Source organism: Electrophorus electricus, chromosome 18, assembly GCF_041902795.1.
Source record: "Electrophorus electricus isolate QZ-2024a chromosome 18, ASM4190279v1, whole genome shotgun sequence".
Taxonomy (NCBI): Eukaryota; Metazoa; Chordata; class Actinopteri; order Gymnotiformes; family Gymnotidae; genus Electrophorus; species Electrophorus electricus.
The window spans coordinates 4,607,294-4,624,053 of NC_137514.1; the positions used below are offsets into that span (position 1 = coordinate 4,607,294).

Here is a 16,760-nt window from a genome sequence, read left to right on the forward strand (position 1 = left end):
TATTAGTGCATCTCTGTTGTATGTGTATGTAACCAGAACAGCTGCAAATACATAAACATTACACATACGACAAAGTGGAATCCTTTAGTGTGTATTTAGAATGTAAACATTAGTTTTGGTAAACAGCATCGGCACAAAAGTATCAGAGAATGCTTTGATTGTTTTTTTCCCCTTTTTTAGAAAACAGGATCTCCACCACTCCCACTTTGTGCTGTGCCATAAAGCTCATATTCTGAACACTTAATCAGTATATATTAGCCTAGTACTCTCTTCTTTTCAGGTAAATACCCCACTGCATTATTAGCTTGTTTTAGAAAACAGAAAATCAGTGTTTACCCCAGTGGTGGTTGGGGAAGTTTAAAGAAACTCCCAAGTACTGTCTGATTTTTTTTTTTAATTCAATTAAAACAACTGCTCTCAATGAGTCTAAAATAATGACTGCATTTGTGGTAAGATTTCTAGTAGTCATTAGATTCAGAGTTCTCAAAAGCCATAAGAATACATGATCAGTAGGTTGGCCCTGTCCAGAATCTCACCTGCAGCTTTTAGCCTAGACCCCTTCTACACTCCAGTCTACTAATTTATTCAGATCTAGGGACAACAAATAGAGCAATAGACAGCGTCTTTTTTTTTTTTTTTTTTTTTACAGCTAGTACATCTTCACTATTTAGAAAGCAGGAGGCTGCAGGTGTGATTATGTCCAGATTGGCAGAACTGTGCTGTTCTGAAAGAAAATAAGTAAGCAGGCGATTTCAGTGAGCGCAGTCCCTTATACTCAGTCCTGATCCTTGAATCCAAACCCTATCTGTTTTTTCTCATCACCGAACACTTTTATTGTCGCGCCTAGGTAAGGAGGGTTGGAAAATCAGGAACTGGCCCTGGAGGAGTATGGACTGAGTAAGAGGAAGCGCGTGGTGCAGGGAGGACGTGCCAGGCTACAGAATAAAGGGCAGGATGGGCGAGCGCAGGGGCGGGTAGTCGCGGAACTCCTTCAGGTAGCTGCGGTGTTTCCCTTTGGCCCACACGGTCATCTGGATGAAGCCCACCAGCGTGAAGAAGGCCACAGGAAGACACTGTGTCATCAGAGTAAAGCCCAGCCATGAGCCAAGCTGCGCGCACACACACACACACACACACACACACACACACACCAGAATGGTCATGTCCTAAAGTGCACAACAACTTTACATGGTCTATACAAAGTGAAATTATATTTAATGAGATTAGATTTCTGGGTATGCTTTGTGAAGAGATTTGCAATCCAGCCCCATTCCAGCTCCACATCCAACAGAAATTAGTCATAATTGTTTTTCTGATACGCAAAGGATTTTCTGCCATTGTATGTTGGTGTGTTCTTCTGGCACACGAGACACAAACTACTCAAGTACTCATCTAAAACGTAAGTGTCTAGAAAGTCACCCAGATCTTACATCCTCACAGATCAGCCACTAATTAAATGCCCCAGAAAATCAGTGCAAAGTTTTCAGGAAACCTCCCTGGCCTTCAGGCCTAAAAGAGCTGCTCTGGCAGTACACTGCCCTCTACCGGCAGCCAAGAGCAAAACCGGGCTCCTGTTGACTGCTGATCCAGGATCAGATTTTTATGGTGATCGCCATCACAGGAACTGACGGTGGTTCAGATCTCCTTATCTTGGTGAAGTTCTTGTTGAACAGTGGCCCTCGTGTATGGTCAGTGATTTCAGACAAATACTGATGTGGGACTGCGTGCGTTCACTACTCCATATAATGACCGTGTGTGTGTTCACTGCTCTGTGGATGCCCGTGTGTGTTCACTGCTTACACACCAGGGGGCAGGAAGCGGCTTTGTCTGAAGTTTCCAGGATGCTGGACGTTGAGTGAGACTGTGAGGTATTAATGGCACAGGGAACACTACACTATGCACAGAACTGCAAGACATTTGCGTACATGTAAATCTTTATGGGTGATTTGTCCTCACAATAACGGGGAAACGTAAATGCCGATGTGGAGACCTTTGGCTAATACCCGTAAAAAAGCCTGCATTCCAAGACTTCCTCATAATGTTTTTATTATTTTCTTAAAGCACTTTGGGTACTGAGGTCAGGGTCAGGGGAGTGTAGCATGGTATACCTCATACGTGTAGTTTGGGCAGGACACCAACAAAAATATCCAGGTGAAGGGGTTTTTAGTCGGGTACGGGATCTTTCTTGTCTTGGAGCCTTAGAAAAGTGAGAGCAGAGAGACCCGAACAAGTATCAATATATATTATCAGGTCAGTTATTATATTGTTTGTTGCTTAATTACCATAATTATAATTTGGTTATTAAATTTTTCCTCTCTCTCCATCTCCTTCTCATTCCCCCTTCTCTCTTTCTTCATATATATTTTTTTATTTGTTTGTGTAGATATCCTGCCCTCTTTTGTGGGGCAGATATATAAATGCATATAAGATATAATCCTGACTAATAGTCTCAATGGTGCTCTGAGTGGGAGAAATCAGGGGTGAAGGTGGCAGGACCAGAACAGGACTGGATCGGTGGAACCGAACCGGTTACAGAGGAGGGGAGTGGAGTCTTACCCGGTGGTCGTAGATTTCTCAGAGTGATATGGATTGAGAAGTTCCCAATCTGGCAGAACTGCAGAAACAGAGAAAAGCATTCATCCTTCTATCGGCCTTGATGCTCAGCTGTAATGTCAAGACTTTGCAATACAGACCAATTAGTGCATTCACACTGCAAAAAACACCAGAATCTAATACCCTTAAGAAGGACTAGGATGTCATACTAAGTTGGCCAGAAAGCACAGTGTCCTGTAAAGGACACATACTATGTGAAGGACACATATACTATGCTGCATGAAAAGGATGAGGTGGGGTTATTGAAACTCTTGGGGAGAAAAAAAAAACAGAAACAAAACAAATGCACTTAGCATGATTTCCTGCTGAGTTTTTTTTTTAATTACAAATGTATCAAGTAATTTTACTTAAACAAGGCATTCTGTCTAGTCTGAAATGTGCCAACTAATATTAGATGGTTTAATAGCAGTCATGTGAATGAGTCAAGGAGAATATATTTTAACCACATGCTTCTGTGTCTTTCTTAAACTGCACATGCTTCACAGATTAATATGGACTAAAGGGCATAGTGTGTGATGAACACGGATACTCACGCAAGGTCAGCACTTACCAGGAAAATGATCAGAGCTGCTCTCACCTGCTGCTCTCCGTACGCTGCAACATGACCACAAAGCCAGAGTGAGGCAGAATACGAACCAGTAACACATACCCGCAACACTACAGAACAAGACTACAGGCACCGTGCAAGAGATTTGACACATGAGGAGTGGGACTCAATAGGAAGACTCAATAGGATAAACAAGAAACAAGCTCAGGATGGACGTCAGGGTGAACCACCTGAGCATGTGGTTTGTGCAGGCACAATCAGCACATGATTAAAGTGCAGAGGTGGGTGGGGTGAGTATGTAAATGAGGTCTGTGCTTAATGGGATGCAGGTGCAGATGCAGGTGCGTGTGGGGTGAGTAGGCAAGTCAGGTGTGTGGTTAGCAGGGTGCGGTTCCTAGGTGAAGTGCACGTATGTGTGGTTAGCAGAAACTGGTGTGTAGAGTGGGTTGATATAGTAACTCACTGGGTGGTGTGTAGAGAGGGTGGTTGATGTAATAAGCCATCCATGCAGCAAATCCCCAGTAATATGTGCAATTCTGAAACAAATACACTTGTATCAACTTGGTATCATACATATTGTTAATAATAATAATAATAATATTATTATTATTAACCAACTACCTATAGGTAATAAGAATTTTATACACTAAACCATTACCCTAACATCAGCAACCAAAAGAAAGTGTTTCTGCCCTTTCAGTTCTATGACCACCCCACACCACCCCACTGTAATGTTACAGTCACATATAAACCTAAAGAGTACACATATGTATTACTTGATACTGTTCAGGGCCAAAGGTTATTGCCATGGTTGCTTTACAAAGTATCAAACTACATTCATCAGGTCACAGCCCTGCCCAGCTAAATGCTAATGAGCCGAGTCAGGTACGTTTACTCAGGAACACACTAAACCATGTAATGACAGAGTTTCCTATACATGTCCTAGAGATGCCATCCTGAGGGCAATAAAAATCCCTCATAATGTCATGTCACCATGTGATGTGATTAGTTAGTGTGTGTGTGTGTGTGTGTGTGTGTCACCTTGAAGATGTTACGGAGTGGCATCGTCCCATGGGAGAAGCGGTGCACAAACAGCGTCTCAAGAAGTCTCTTCACATAGTGGAAGGAGTGACACATACATGCCAAGCTACAACACAGCAGAACTACATTACCCATCAGCCTTTTAACAGTCTTTAAAAATTCCATTAACATTGTTTTAATCTCACAGATCTAAAAGGAAATTATTCAAGGATTTTTAGTCTAAAACAATACTACAAAATCTAATCAGGCAAATTTTTATACTTAGTACTCAGGGCCATTGGACAAGGTGAGGGAGGAGGAGGAAAACATGACGGTGTGGCTGTTCGGCCAGTGTGACGCCCCTGCAGACACTCACTGTACGACCCAGTGCTTGCTGGCAGTGAAGTCATATTTCGGCGCATAAATGAACGGCACACGGAAATAAAACAGCAGGTAGATTAACAGAGGTCCTGCATACTCTGTCAGGAACACCTGGGGGGGCGGGGGGTTGGGAGGGGGCACAGAGAGACTAATATGAATTTTACAGAGACAAAATTGACAACTGCTTTTTTCAAGAGAAGACTTTTCTTAATTGCTTTTGTTGTGCAGGTGGAAAAAAGCCCAACTCGGGGACAAAGTTTAGTGCCTACTGTCCACTAACAAATATGATCCAGGAAAAAAAAAACTAAGTGTGAACTTTAGAGCTGAGTGGTAGCTTACTGTTGGAACTGAACTGCACTGGAGGGAGAAACTTCAGTAGGACAAAAAACACAACAAAACTGTAAACTCCCTCCCACACAATCAGGGCACATCCATTTCCCTATAGGCAAAAAACAGAGCAGTCTCTTTTACTCACTCACTCACTCCCTCCCCCCTCCCTATCCCTCGCTCATTTAGCTTGTTCGGTGCATATGCATTGGTGGAAGTGTGCTCACATATTGCCAGAGGTTATATATAAATCCCCCCACCCACTTTGGGATAGAGCCGTCTTGCTCAAGCACGAGGCAGACAAATGCAAAGGCGCTCCCTCTCTCTCTCTCTCTCTCACACACACACTCCATTTGCAAGCAACTGTCACCACACACAAAACCAAATGTGTGCATTTGTAAATAGAAATCATTACAAACAAACATTCTGTTTGTCAGAGTATTAACATAGTTGTGTAGATTTGGAATCAATAAAGAGTATCAATATAGTGCTACCTGTTCATACAAATTTACTTAGAGGGATGATGAATATGCGTGTGGATAAATTTATTAATAAATAAAGTCTTATCTTGAATCAGCTGACCCAACTTCCAGGTCTCTAAAGTAGAAGGATGTGTGTGCGTGTGCGTGTGTGTGTGCGCGCGTGTGCGTTACCGTGACCCAGCTGATCTGAGCTCCCAGGTCTCTGAAGTAGAAAGTTGCTGTTGTTCCCACAGGCAGGTGTTGCAGCACATCTTCATCCTTCAGAGACTTCCCCTCTGCACCACAAGTCCCAAAATGCATCATCATCATCGTCACTCCAATCAGTCCGTTCACTTTCAAATCTACCTCAGTCACTGTAATTATCTATATTGCTAACTTTATAATATATAACAAAAAGTTCATAGAATTTCAAAAAGATTATGATTAAGGTAACAATGTTCATCAAATTCACTAAGCACCTTCATTAAATTACTAAAATAAAATCTAATTAGCAGGGATATACTTTTATACTTTAATGTTAGTTTTTAATATTTCTTCCTCTAGTTTAATATAGGCTACACAGTGGAAATACTGGGCCTCATGAAAGCACTCACTGGGGTCGAGACGAATGGACTGTCGTGCAGGATACCACTGAGGGTCTGACACACACAAACACATACACAAACTTGACATTGGAACAAGGCTTAACAGCCATATTTTACATTACTACTAAGCATGTGACCAGATTTTTAGGGCTCAAGACAATTTTGTGAGCATTCCTCTATGCATTTAGGTGCTGCACACTAAACCATTAAATCTTTGGGCTTCACTCACGGCTTTTGTGAAACATAGACTTGATCTCTCCGATGGTTGCATTTGGCTCCACCTGCCAGTAAAGCAACACAAGTAAACACTCTGCCATTGACCCAGTCCATCTGTGTGACAGTGTGAAATCAGCAATAAATTTAGCCACTATTCATCTTGGCCCCAGGCAGTGGGGTTTTGGAACAGCTGGCATTCTCTGACATCACACGCGCGCACACACACTCAGAAGCAGCATGTCTTACACATCCATCTGGGGTTTACCAGAAATACAGGAGCTTTCAGGGCTTTTTGTTCACATTCTGAGTAAGCCACACTGTCACACTCACGCTCTCAATCTATGAGCTGAAGTATTAGCACATGTGGGTGTTGTGTGTGTGGTGGTGGACTACACCTTACTGTATATTAAAAATCAGTAAATTATTACTGCGTTCCGCATTCACACCCGGTGTTTTTAATACTAAGCATTATCAGAACAGACCACACCATCATGACAGAATTAGTTCAATTGAAATAAATTAGATAAGGAAAACCCCTCTCATGTTAAGAATCTATGGCATAATTTCAGTCAACTGCTTGGCCCTTTCTAGAAAGCAATGGAGGATTCCAAAACTCTTCACACACACCATGACATCAACTTCACATTCAAAATCCACCCATACAATGCCTGGACCTCATGCATCAGTGAGTTTTCTTTATTACTACTCATCTGCAAATTATGATGACTATAGAAAATGTATATTCAATCAATAAAAAAAGTTTTTTAAAAATGGGTAGAAAATAACAATATGGCGTTACAATACACTGTGTGCACAATCATTAGGCAAGTTGTATTTTTGAGGATTCATTTTATTAGTGTTCTTGGTCAATCCAAAATGTTAATAAACCTCAAACCTGAATACGTAAGAAAGTAAAAGTTAGGCGTTGGCTTTCTAAGAAAAATAATTGCATGTGCATTATTATTGGGCAACTATTGGTGTGCAGAATTATGCCACTAAATGAAAAACAAATTTTCCCATCTCACTGTTAAAGTGAGGATAATTAACAAACAACTCAATTCACAAAATAAATATTTGACTTTAAAAAAATAAAGGATTTTAAAAAATGACCAATATAGTCACCGCTCTTTTCAATAACGGTCATAAGTCTGTCAGTTTCTTAATCTGTTGACGATCAACTTTTTGTGCAGCAGCAACCACAGTCTCCCAGACACTGTTCAGAGAGCGATACTGTTTCCCTTCACCATAAATCACCTGTTTAAGAATGGCCCACAAGTTCTGAATAGGGTTTAGGTCAGGTGAGGAAGGGGACCATGTCATTATTCTTTCATCTTCAAGTCATTTACTAGCTAGCCATGCAGTGGAATACATCAACGCATGCACTGGAGCATTGTCCTGCATAAAAATCATGGTCTTCTTGAAAGATGCACACTTTTTCCTGTACCACTGCTTGAAGAAAGTGTCTTTTAAAAACTGGCAGTAGGTTTGAGAGTTGATTTTGAGTCCATCTTCAACCCAAAAAGGTCCAACTAGCTCATCTTTACTACCCCACCTCCACCTTGCTGGCATTTTAGTCGAAGTGGAGCTCTGTGCCTGTTACTGATCATGGGCCCATCCATCTGGTCTTTCAAGACTCACTCTCGTCTGATCAGTCCATAAAACCTTTGAAAAATATATGTCTTCAGATATTTCTTGTCCCAGCCTTGACATTTCACCTTGCGTCTTGTTCAGTGGTGGTCAAGTTTTAGCCTTCCTTACCTTGGTCATGTCTCTGAGTACTGAACACCTTGTACTTCTGGGCACTCCAGGCAGTTTTGGAATATGACAGCACTGGAGGATAATGGGCTCCTGGTCACTTCACATTTGATACTTCTCATCTTTTTTCTCAACACATGGTTCTTGCAATCTTGTTGACTATTTGCAAAAAAATGTTTGATGGTTCTGTGATCCTACCCCAATATCATAGCAATTTTAAGAGAGTACTGTATCCCTCTAAAATACTTTTTACAATTTTTTACTTTTCAGAATCAATTTTTTTTTGTCCCATTTTGGCTGAGGAAAAGAATCTACCCAATACATATGCACACCTTGATATAGGGTGTTGATCTCCTTAGGCCACACCCTCCCTCATTACACATCACCTGATATGCTAAAATCCAATAAGTATTTAAGTTTATACAGCTTGGACTTGTGAAATATACATAGAGATTATGATATGGTCAAAATACGCTCTTGCCTAATAATTGTGCACACCATGTAGGTTTGTCTTGACCAACTGCATTTTTCATTACAATTATAGATCACCAGTAAAATTACATAATACCAATAAATGATCAGAGAGCAGTCCATTATGGCAATAATCACCTTTTATTTATTTTAGCAATTGTTTTTCCCCCCCTCATGACATTTAATAAACGTTTATTGTAAACCACTGAATTCAACACGAGTGTACTCACAGCACGCACATATAGTGGAGTGTCTTGCCCCTACTAATCCCATCACTAGATAATCTTTCTTACGGCTGTGAAGAGTCTGGGCCAACACTGCCTACTGATCGTACATCATTGGATCATCTTTCTTACAGCTGTAAAGACCCTGTGCCAACACTGCGACTGTGTGGAAAAACGCTGCACAACAAATTCCAATTTCTAGCAAATCCAGGTTCTGATTTTATATTTATCAAGTGTGTCTCAAAGTGCTTTTGTCATAAATACAATAACTTGTTCAATTCCACTGCCCCACTTTAATATAAACAGACAGTCTGCTCTGTGAAAGACATTCCTGCATTCTGAAATGGCAAGCAAAAAGTGGACATGTACAGCAGAGAAGCTATGAGTTCTGTATAAGGCCTGGCACACCCTTGGGCTGAAAAGATCATTCAAAAGCAAAATATAAAGCCAAACTGAACAGGGGGCTTAGAATTCTGCAGTATTCTGGAGCCATGATACTATTCTATAAGCTCCCGACATCACAATATATCGCTATTCCTGTTGTGATGTAATGACCAAATTTGGCAGTGACGTCAGAGTGGAGATTCCACGGGTGGCTCTGAGGACGTGCGATAACCCCATCCATCCCACAAGAATGTTTGGCGGCACCACAGACACCTCGTGCCAGATCCTTTCTAATTGTGAAAGCATGGTGAGGCTTCCGCCGGCTACTGTTGCACGGCGCCGCGCAAGGATACACCAAAGAGCAGACATTCCTCAAAGCTAGCGGCTAGTGTACAGGCTATAGATAGCACCAGCCAATAGTATATCTCCACGGTGCTTTCCCAAGAAAAACGGGGCAACAACATGTATCCGGTCATGCAGGTCAGGCTTGACAGGGAATAAACACGTAAACGAACACTGAAACAGGCAGTGAACAAACTTAGTTTACAAGGCAAGCAGAAATGTTTGGGGTAAAAGGGGGCACGGCCCTCTTACCTTGTCCAGGAAGCAGAGCTTGTCCTTGGTCTTGGCATCCAGGATCTCCACCTCAAAAAAGACCACAGCTTTCTTAGCCTTCTTGGCAGGTTTGCGCTTGGCTGGTACAGGAAGCACAGGTCCGGCGGCCACTGCCCCGTTTGGAGCCTTTTTGGGCTGTGTGGCCTCTAAGGCCAAAGTGTCCATGTTTCCTCTCTACCTCTACTCTGTGTCTTATTTCTGTGTGGTTTCTGTTTCACACTCCCCGTCTCCCCTGCTACAGCACCTCAGCTTCTAAAACAAGAGCCAGGCGGGAACTAGCTAGTCAGCTGTGGAAATTTCAATTACTCCCTAGCACATGTCCCCCACCCACAGAAATGTCTTGTCCCCGACTCCACCCCCTTGTCTTTTTCTCTCCTCTGCATTTGAGTGATTTGTGTACACACACACACACACACACACACACACACGTATGCACACACTTTTGTTATCTCTAAAAACCATAAACAATCCCCCTGGCTCAGGAAATATGAACCTTAGTCTCAGTGAGACAAAAACTTTACTGCAGTTTAGAAGATAATATATCCTGAAGTGCAAAGCAAAGTTCTGTAAGCAGTATACGTATTCTCAAATTATAAAACATGAGCAAACACATACACACTCGATGTGAAAAGTACCCCTGCTCACTCCACGCCACCTTCCCGCATCAACCCATCTAATACTAATTATAACATGCCCACAGGCAAAACACACACGCAAAGGCACACACGCACAGAGCAGTCAAAAGGGGATCAGTTTTGGTCAGAAGGTCCAGCAACTGCAAAGTCCCTATAAGACACTACAAACCCAAAGTAAAATGAAGGACATTTAAAAATGTAGATGTGGCTGTGCGCCCCGCCCCTTTCAGGAGTTGATTGGCTATGTGCGACTGGAAGGTGGGTGTGGTCACAGGCTGCACATGCTTCGTCCACAGAGAGGGTATAAGGTCAGCCCTAGCACACTACTCAGAATGGAGTTATAGTACTCAGAGGGTTAGTTGTCCACTGTCGTAACGACGCAGCCATTTTAACGGTGTTGCGGTTGAAGCATTTGCACTCTGTCTACACTTATACTGTCAGACACATGGGATGGGAAGTTAATAATAACTTGAAAAGACGTGCACCAGACACGATAACTTTGCGATTCAGTTTACCACTTGCACACAAACAAGATGGGGGAGGAAGGATGGAAAGAGAACATCCCTGATTGAAAAGGCAGATGCTGGATTTGAGTCAAGGTGTGAAGACGTTTGAGAGGACTTCAGTAAAATCTACCTTACACGGGGGGTGTGGAGAAACGACAGCGGAAACGGCTCACCCGAGCGCTTCAGTTTCCTTTCAGCCTGACAACAGGTCTGTTTTTTATTCTCTGTTGTCCTTTATCTATTTAGACAACATGGCCAGGACACGACTTTAACAAAGGTTGCTGTTTTTCGCATCGCATTATTGTTAAAACCTATGGTTAAGATGTCACCGGTGTCCTGCTTCTGCGTAAGATTTACCATAGCGCTATTAAAAATCCCAGCCCTCCAGATGCAGACCATATGGAGTTCACACCGTTCCGTGACCTACGAATCTGAAATGATAAAGTTGTCAACACTTGTCGTTCAATTAACTGGCGGTTACAAAATCCAGACATAACCATCTGATTTAAATGGAGGTCCAGATTTCAGTATCTCCTAGTTAGATTTCATCACACAGTATTGCCAAACTCCTCTGCATTTGAAACGCCTCAGAACTATTTTTTCTCCCTCTGACTCTTCGTCTCCCCTCTGTGGACGCACAATATTAAAAAGCAAGATAGCTAAATTTTAAATTAATACCGTTCACATCGTGTAGCCAGCTATGTGTGGGCCACATGGTTATGAATCTGTAAACGCAGCCATCTAACTAACTACGTTTTTAAAAAATAAGCTATTTGCTGAACGTAACCCATTTTAAAATAATGCCCAACTTCCGCGAATCTGACGACACCCGCGTGGTTTTCGTAGCCAAATGATTCGACCGTAACACACATTTTATAAATGACCATGAATGTATCTTACTGAAGACATTGTGTGGTTTAAGAATGAATGAATTGTTTGATTTGTAAATAACTGTCGACATAACCATCTGATTCATATACTACGATGAGGGAGTAATAATCTAACGAAGAAAATAGTTACATCCTTGGCACCACACTAGCTAGGTTAGCTAAATAAGAGACGTGTTAGGCCTGCTCGCTACTGTTTTTGTATGTAGTTTAAAACAAAAATACTGCGTTATGGTGCGCCACTAGGGAATGAATGAAACTGCCAACATCCCTACCCCAGAAATTGTCAACAAAGTATATTTATAGATTTCGTATAGTATTTATAAAGTATTTTTGTAGATTTAGTATGGTATTTAAAGTATAGCTGTAGATTTAGTATAGAGTTATAGATTTAGTACGACTATGTAGGCCTGTGTTCTGTTCAATTATTGAGCAATCTCGAGCGATTAGGTCAAAGCACGATCTTGAATGACTGCACCTACCAGCGCATCAAATTCTCCTTAATCTCCCTTTATCTATTTACTTTACAACTTGCAAACCAAAATGGTTCACATTTGTTATTTATTGCAGAGCTACAAACGTCTGTGTTTAAAAAATGTACTGGTGTTTGAAAGTGTGAGAAATGATAAACTGTCTTACCTCGTAATGCTTCATTTTGCAGTTTAAACTCTTTGTCTTCCAAGATGCCCTGCTAGTCTAACCTCCAATCGGAGTAAACGCACGACAATTACACCGTCCAATGAGCGTTGATCATCTAGACGTCCAAACCAGAAGTCGTGCAGGACTGTTTCATAAAAACCCCTGCACTGGTTGCTCCTTTTGTCCCCTTAAACCAACTGAGATTCGCCAAGATACAGCGGGGTGACTGATAATTGGACAAATAAACAAGAGATCTCACTGAGCTTCTGCTATTGGTTAAGTCGGCTAGAGTAGGAGGGCTAAGAATTGACAACCTCAGATATAACATCTAATAATGATTCAAATAGATTATCTAACGATATTTTTAAAGTGTCTAGATCTTGAATCTCGCAATTATTGTAATTTTATTCTAAAATGTGATTTGCACTAAATCGTGATTTGGTGACGAATAGTGCGATGTTGATAAATGTTACATTTAAGTGATCTATATATTTAAAAGTAATAACTCGTTTAATTATCAAGGGAGCTAAGGTGATAGAATAGCCCTCGTTTTACTTCACATGGGCGGGATTACTGGCGTTCCACGGCTATACTCGTGGCCAATTAACGAGGGCGTTTTGGAGAAAAAAAAAAACCGCGTGACGTTTTCGGAAGTGGGCAGAGCTGCAACGTTCGACTCGGTAAACTCGCTGCGAAAGTTCTTGATACTTTTAGAAAATTCTCGAACTTTCCGTAACGCTTTAAAAGGGGAGGAGATGGGGCGGATTAGCGATCTTGGAATTACGTTTCCGTGAAGAAAGGCAGGTTATCTTCGCCAAATATAGCTGCTTTCTGGACGGACTACTTCGTGGTTAAAACGTCGTAAATGAGGAAGATGGGAAAGGACTACTACAGTATTTTGGGAATCCAGAAGGGCGCATCCGACGACGAGATCAAAAAAGCGTACCGTAAACAAGCTTTAAAATATCACCCAGACAAAAACAAGTCGCCGGACGCCGAAGAAAAATTCAAAGAGATTGCGGAAGCCTATGATGTTTTGAGCGATCCCAAAAAGAAAGACGTATATGATAAATTTGGGGAAGATGGTAGGTATAACTACTTACTTTTAGTATCAATAATACTACTGTTTATTATTTTGTCAGTTGATACATTTGTCATGTTTTTTTATTTATTTATTTATTTTATTTTTTATTTTGGAAAGTTCTCAATAGGTTAATAGACCTATTCCTATTGAAACAGATATGTCCGTCGCAGGACACCCCCGAAACTTGGGTCCCATAGGCGGCTAGCTAGCTAACCTAACCCATCCCAGCGAAACATTTTTCCAGGTAACTTTGGTTAGCTAACTAGTTACCCGGACTTCCTATTGTTGCAAGCACCATGCAACGTCGCAGTCGTCATATAGATAGGTTAAACATTGAAGTTGTCTTTAAGGCTCCGACGGTTTAAATAGTTCAGAAATGTAATTGAATTTGTGTATTACCATAAATAGATGTTAGATAAGCAGTAACAACAACAGAAGCGGCTCGCAGCAGGGCGCCGATTGCCTAGGTAGCGTTACGTCATTTGCATTTTGGAAAGCTTTGCTTACTGGAAGATTCTGACTCGAAACGGGAGTGGCCGTCAAGTGCTGTCAATAAGTCCATTAGCGGAGTCGTTCGCTACGTTCCAACCACGTACCCTGAATTTGCAGAGATGATATTTTACAATCTTGCTTTATTTTTTATCGTATATTTTATAAGTTGTACAACTAGGAGAAAAAGACAAGCATGCGTTATAAAGAATTGTTACGTAATGCCTTATATTATAAAAGGGCTTGAACGTAGCACGTTATGACCCTTGTGTGGATTTAAAGTGCTTGGTGTTAACTTCATAAGTCTACTGGCAACGGCTAAAAATCCTCTCAAACTGTCATTGACCTCTGCAGGCCTGAAAGGTGGTGCAGGTGGAGGTAGTGCAAATGGCCCTGGCTTCACATACACATTCCAGGGGGACCCTCACGCCATGTTTGCGGAATTCTTCGGGGGCCGGGACCCCTTCGAGCACTTCTTCGGCCGTGTTGGCGGTGGTGCAAATGAGGACATGGATGTGGACGACCCCTTTCTTAACTTTGGCATGGGCGGACTGGGCCGAGGGCGGCCTTTCGGCATGCATGGAGGCCATGGTGGGCGAATGGAAAAGAAGCAGGACCCACCGGTGACCCATGACCTCAGGGTCAGCCTGGAAGAGGTGTTTTCCGGCTGCACCAAGAAGATGAAGATCTCTCGCAAGCGTCTGAATCCAGATGGCAGGACGACGCGGTCTGAGGACAAGATCCTCACAGTGGAGGTGAAGAAGGGTTGGAAGGAGGGCACCAAGGTCACCTTCCCAAGAGAGGGTGACGAGACGCCCACTAACATCCCTGCTGACATAGTGTTTGTGGTGAGAGACAAACCACACCCATTGTTCAGGCGGGATGGCTCTGACATCATTTACCCAGCCAGAGTGTCGCTCAAAGAGGTAGGTTGCACCTGCAGCACAGGTTGACCCTTGGACCTTTTTGCTTAGGATTTTGTGCATGTGATTTTGGCTTTATTTATTTATTGTTTCTTTTGCTCTTTCAGGCTCTCTGTGGTTGCACAGTAAAGACCCCTACGTTAGATGGTCGTACCCTCACTTTGCCCATACAGGACATTATTCGGCCAGGCATGAAGAGACGATTTACAGGGGAGGGGCTCCCCTTACCTAAAACCCCGGATCGCCGCGGTGACATCATAGTAGAGTTTGAAGTAAAGTTCCCTGAGAGGCTAAGCCAAAATGCCAGGGACACCATTGCTCAAGTACTGCCCTCATCCTGAACTGCTGCTGGGATGGTCAAGGAAGTGCCCTATGCTTACAGACAGTGTTGGGGTGAGGTTTCACACCTGTGTTTGTTCCTAACCTGACTTGGAACTCTGAGCTGAAAGTCTGTGGCAGCCAGTGAGTTTTCTCTGTAAAGAGATGCTGCCAGGCTGGACCCCCTCCTGTCCAGAAGCCCCCTCCAGCTGTGCATTTCTTCCTCAGATTCTTTGGAGGGTGGCTTTTCATGTGTGTGAACGCAGTTTCCGGGACACTAAAAACTACATTAACTGTAGTTGACTGGTTGAAAGGAAACACTAGCTCCACGGTTAACACACAACCCTTTCTTTTTATTTTGCTTTTTTTTCCTTCTTTTTTGTGTATGCACTGTTTGAAATGTGAGCTTGCCTTGTGTTTTTGGTGGTTCTATTTATTTTGGGTTTAGTTTTCTTTCTTTTTTTCCTCTATTTTCCCCATCTCTGTCCCAGTGTACAGTAAAGGATAAGAAATGGTTCCCTGCCTTTGTGCTACACTGACCACCAGAATTGTATTGGATTGTAGTAATGCTACATTAATTAGATTGTAGTATTAATTAACATTTGACCAAAGATTGATCATGTTTAGTTCAATCTTTTCTACTTTTAAACCTTTTGAATTCTGTCAGTAAAAGTGATTGAATGATATGCATATGAATGGGGTACAGTTATACTTACAGGTGGTAGAATGGGGGGGTGTCCTTGCTTGGTCCATAAAGTGGTGGGATGGTGGTAGCTTAAGTGTTGTTGATAGCAGTTGTTCATATGATCTACATTTTAGCTCAAGGCTCCTCAATGAGTGAAGCTCAAGAAAAACACCCACAGAAATAAGTGGTAAATAAGTTATCTGATTACTTTAATCTCTGAGGAGAAATAATGGATATGTTTCAGCACCTGCGATTAGGCAGCAGTCATATAAACATGCCATACAATAGGCAATAGTACATGCAGAAATTGTGTGATTTATTTTTATATATACACACACACTTTAAAAAAAATTCCTTTAAATGTAAGTATACAGGGTCATGGTTAAGTAATAATATTGTTTATTTAGTTATGGAATATTCTATGGGTTAATATTTAATTTTAAGATGGAATTGCGTTGGAAACTGCTGCTTTAGGATTGTTGGATAAAGATAGTCTAGCCTGGGTTTATTGTAACTCCAGATGCCATCTAATTGAGTATGTGTCTGCTTTGTGCCTGTGGCCATAAGCTTATATTGTTTAAAGCTTATTGCAGCAAAAGTGTTTTGATGGAAATTAAAGTGGACAGATAAGAGTATGGTATGACTTTATTTGCTGTTTTTCAGGAAGGTTTATTCACTTTCAGAGGAAAAAAAATTATAAACCTGCCTTGGATGGAACAGTGCACAAGTATGGCGAGGAATTGCACTTTTATACATTTCTGCACATGGACCCTTTTTATAACGCACCTTTTTTGTTAGTATTCTGATTTGATTTTTTGGGGGGGAATTTATTAATTTCTGTATAAACTATATAATACCTGGCAAGCAACTGGCAAGTGTCCACTGTATTCTGACCTCAGCTGGGGAGGGGGTAGTGGGTAGTGTTGCCCTGAACTTCTGTAAGAGCAAAAAGAAAATTAAGGGGTAAGACAAGAA

The 16,760-nt window shown here is 41.8% G+C and overlaps 2 protein-coding genes across 4 annotated transcripts; one reads left to right on the plus strand and one right to left on the minus strand.

The window, feature by feature from the left end:
• Positions 1-75: 75 nt before the first annotated feature.
• tecrb (trans-2,3-enoyl-CoA reductase b) lies at positions 76-12,436 on the minus strand. Of its 2 annotated transcripts, XM_027032755.3 has the most exons (12): positions 12,287-12,436; positions 9,599-9,649; positions 6,184-6,235; positions 5,964-6,008; positions 5,542-5,645; positions 4,557-4,672; positions 4,202-4,307; positions 3,624-3,696; positions 3,164-3,207; positions 2,557-2,614; positions 2,109-2,197; positions 76-1,109 (listed from the first exon to the last, which is right to left on the minus strand). In XM_027032755.3, the coding sequence occupies exons 1-12, from the start codon at positions 12,299-12,301 to the stop codon at positions 936-938; spliced, it is 927 nt and encodes a 308-aa protein (XP_026888556.1). In that variant the 5' UTR covers positions 12,302-12,436; the 3' UTR covers positions 76-935. The 2 variants fall into 2 exon arrangements, with proteins under 2 accessions (XP_026888556.1, XP_026888555.1); XM_027032754.3 differs by lacking the exon at positions 12,287-12,436 and having other exon boundaries at positions 9,599-9,916.
• Positions 10,314-16,420, plus strand: dnajb1b (DnaJ heat shock protein family (Hsp40) member B1b). 2 transcript variants are annotated; one of them, XM_027032757.3, is made up of 3 exons: positions 10,314-10,968; positions 14,214-14,785; positions 14,890-16,420. In XM_027032757.3, exons 2-3 carry the CDS (start codon positions 14,291-14,293, stop codon positions 15,121-15,123), a joined length of 729 nt encoding a protein of 242 aa, XP_026888558.2. In that variant the 5' UTR covers positions 10,314-10,968; positions 14,214-14,290; the 3' UTR covers positions 15,124-16,420. The 2 variants fall into 2 exon arrangements, with proteins under 2 accessions (XP_026888558.2, XP_026888557.2); XM_027032756.3 differs by lacking the exon at positions 10,314-10,968 and adding an exon at positions 12,536-13,371.
• The last annotated feature ends 340 nt before the right edge of the window (positions 16,421-16,760 follow it).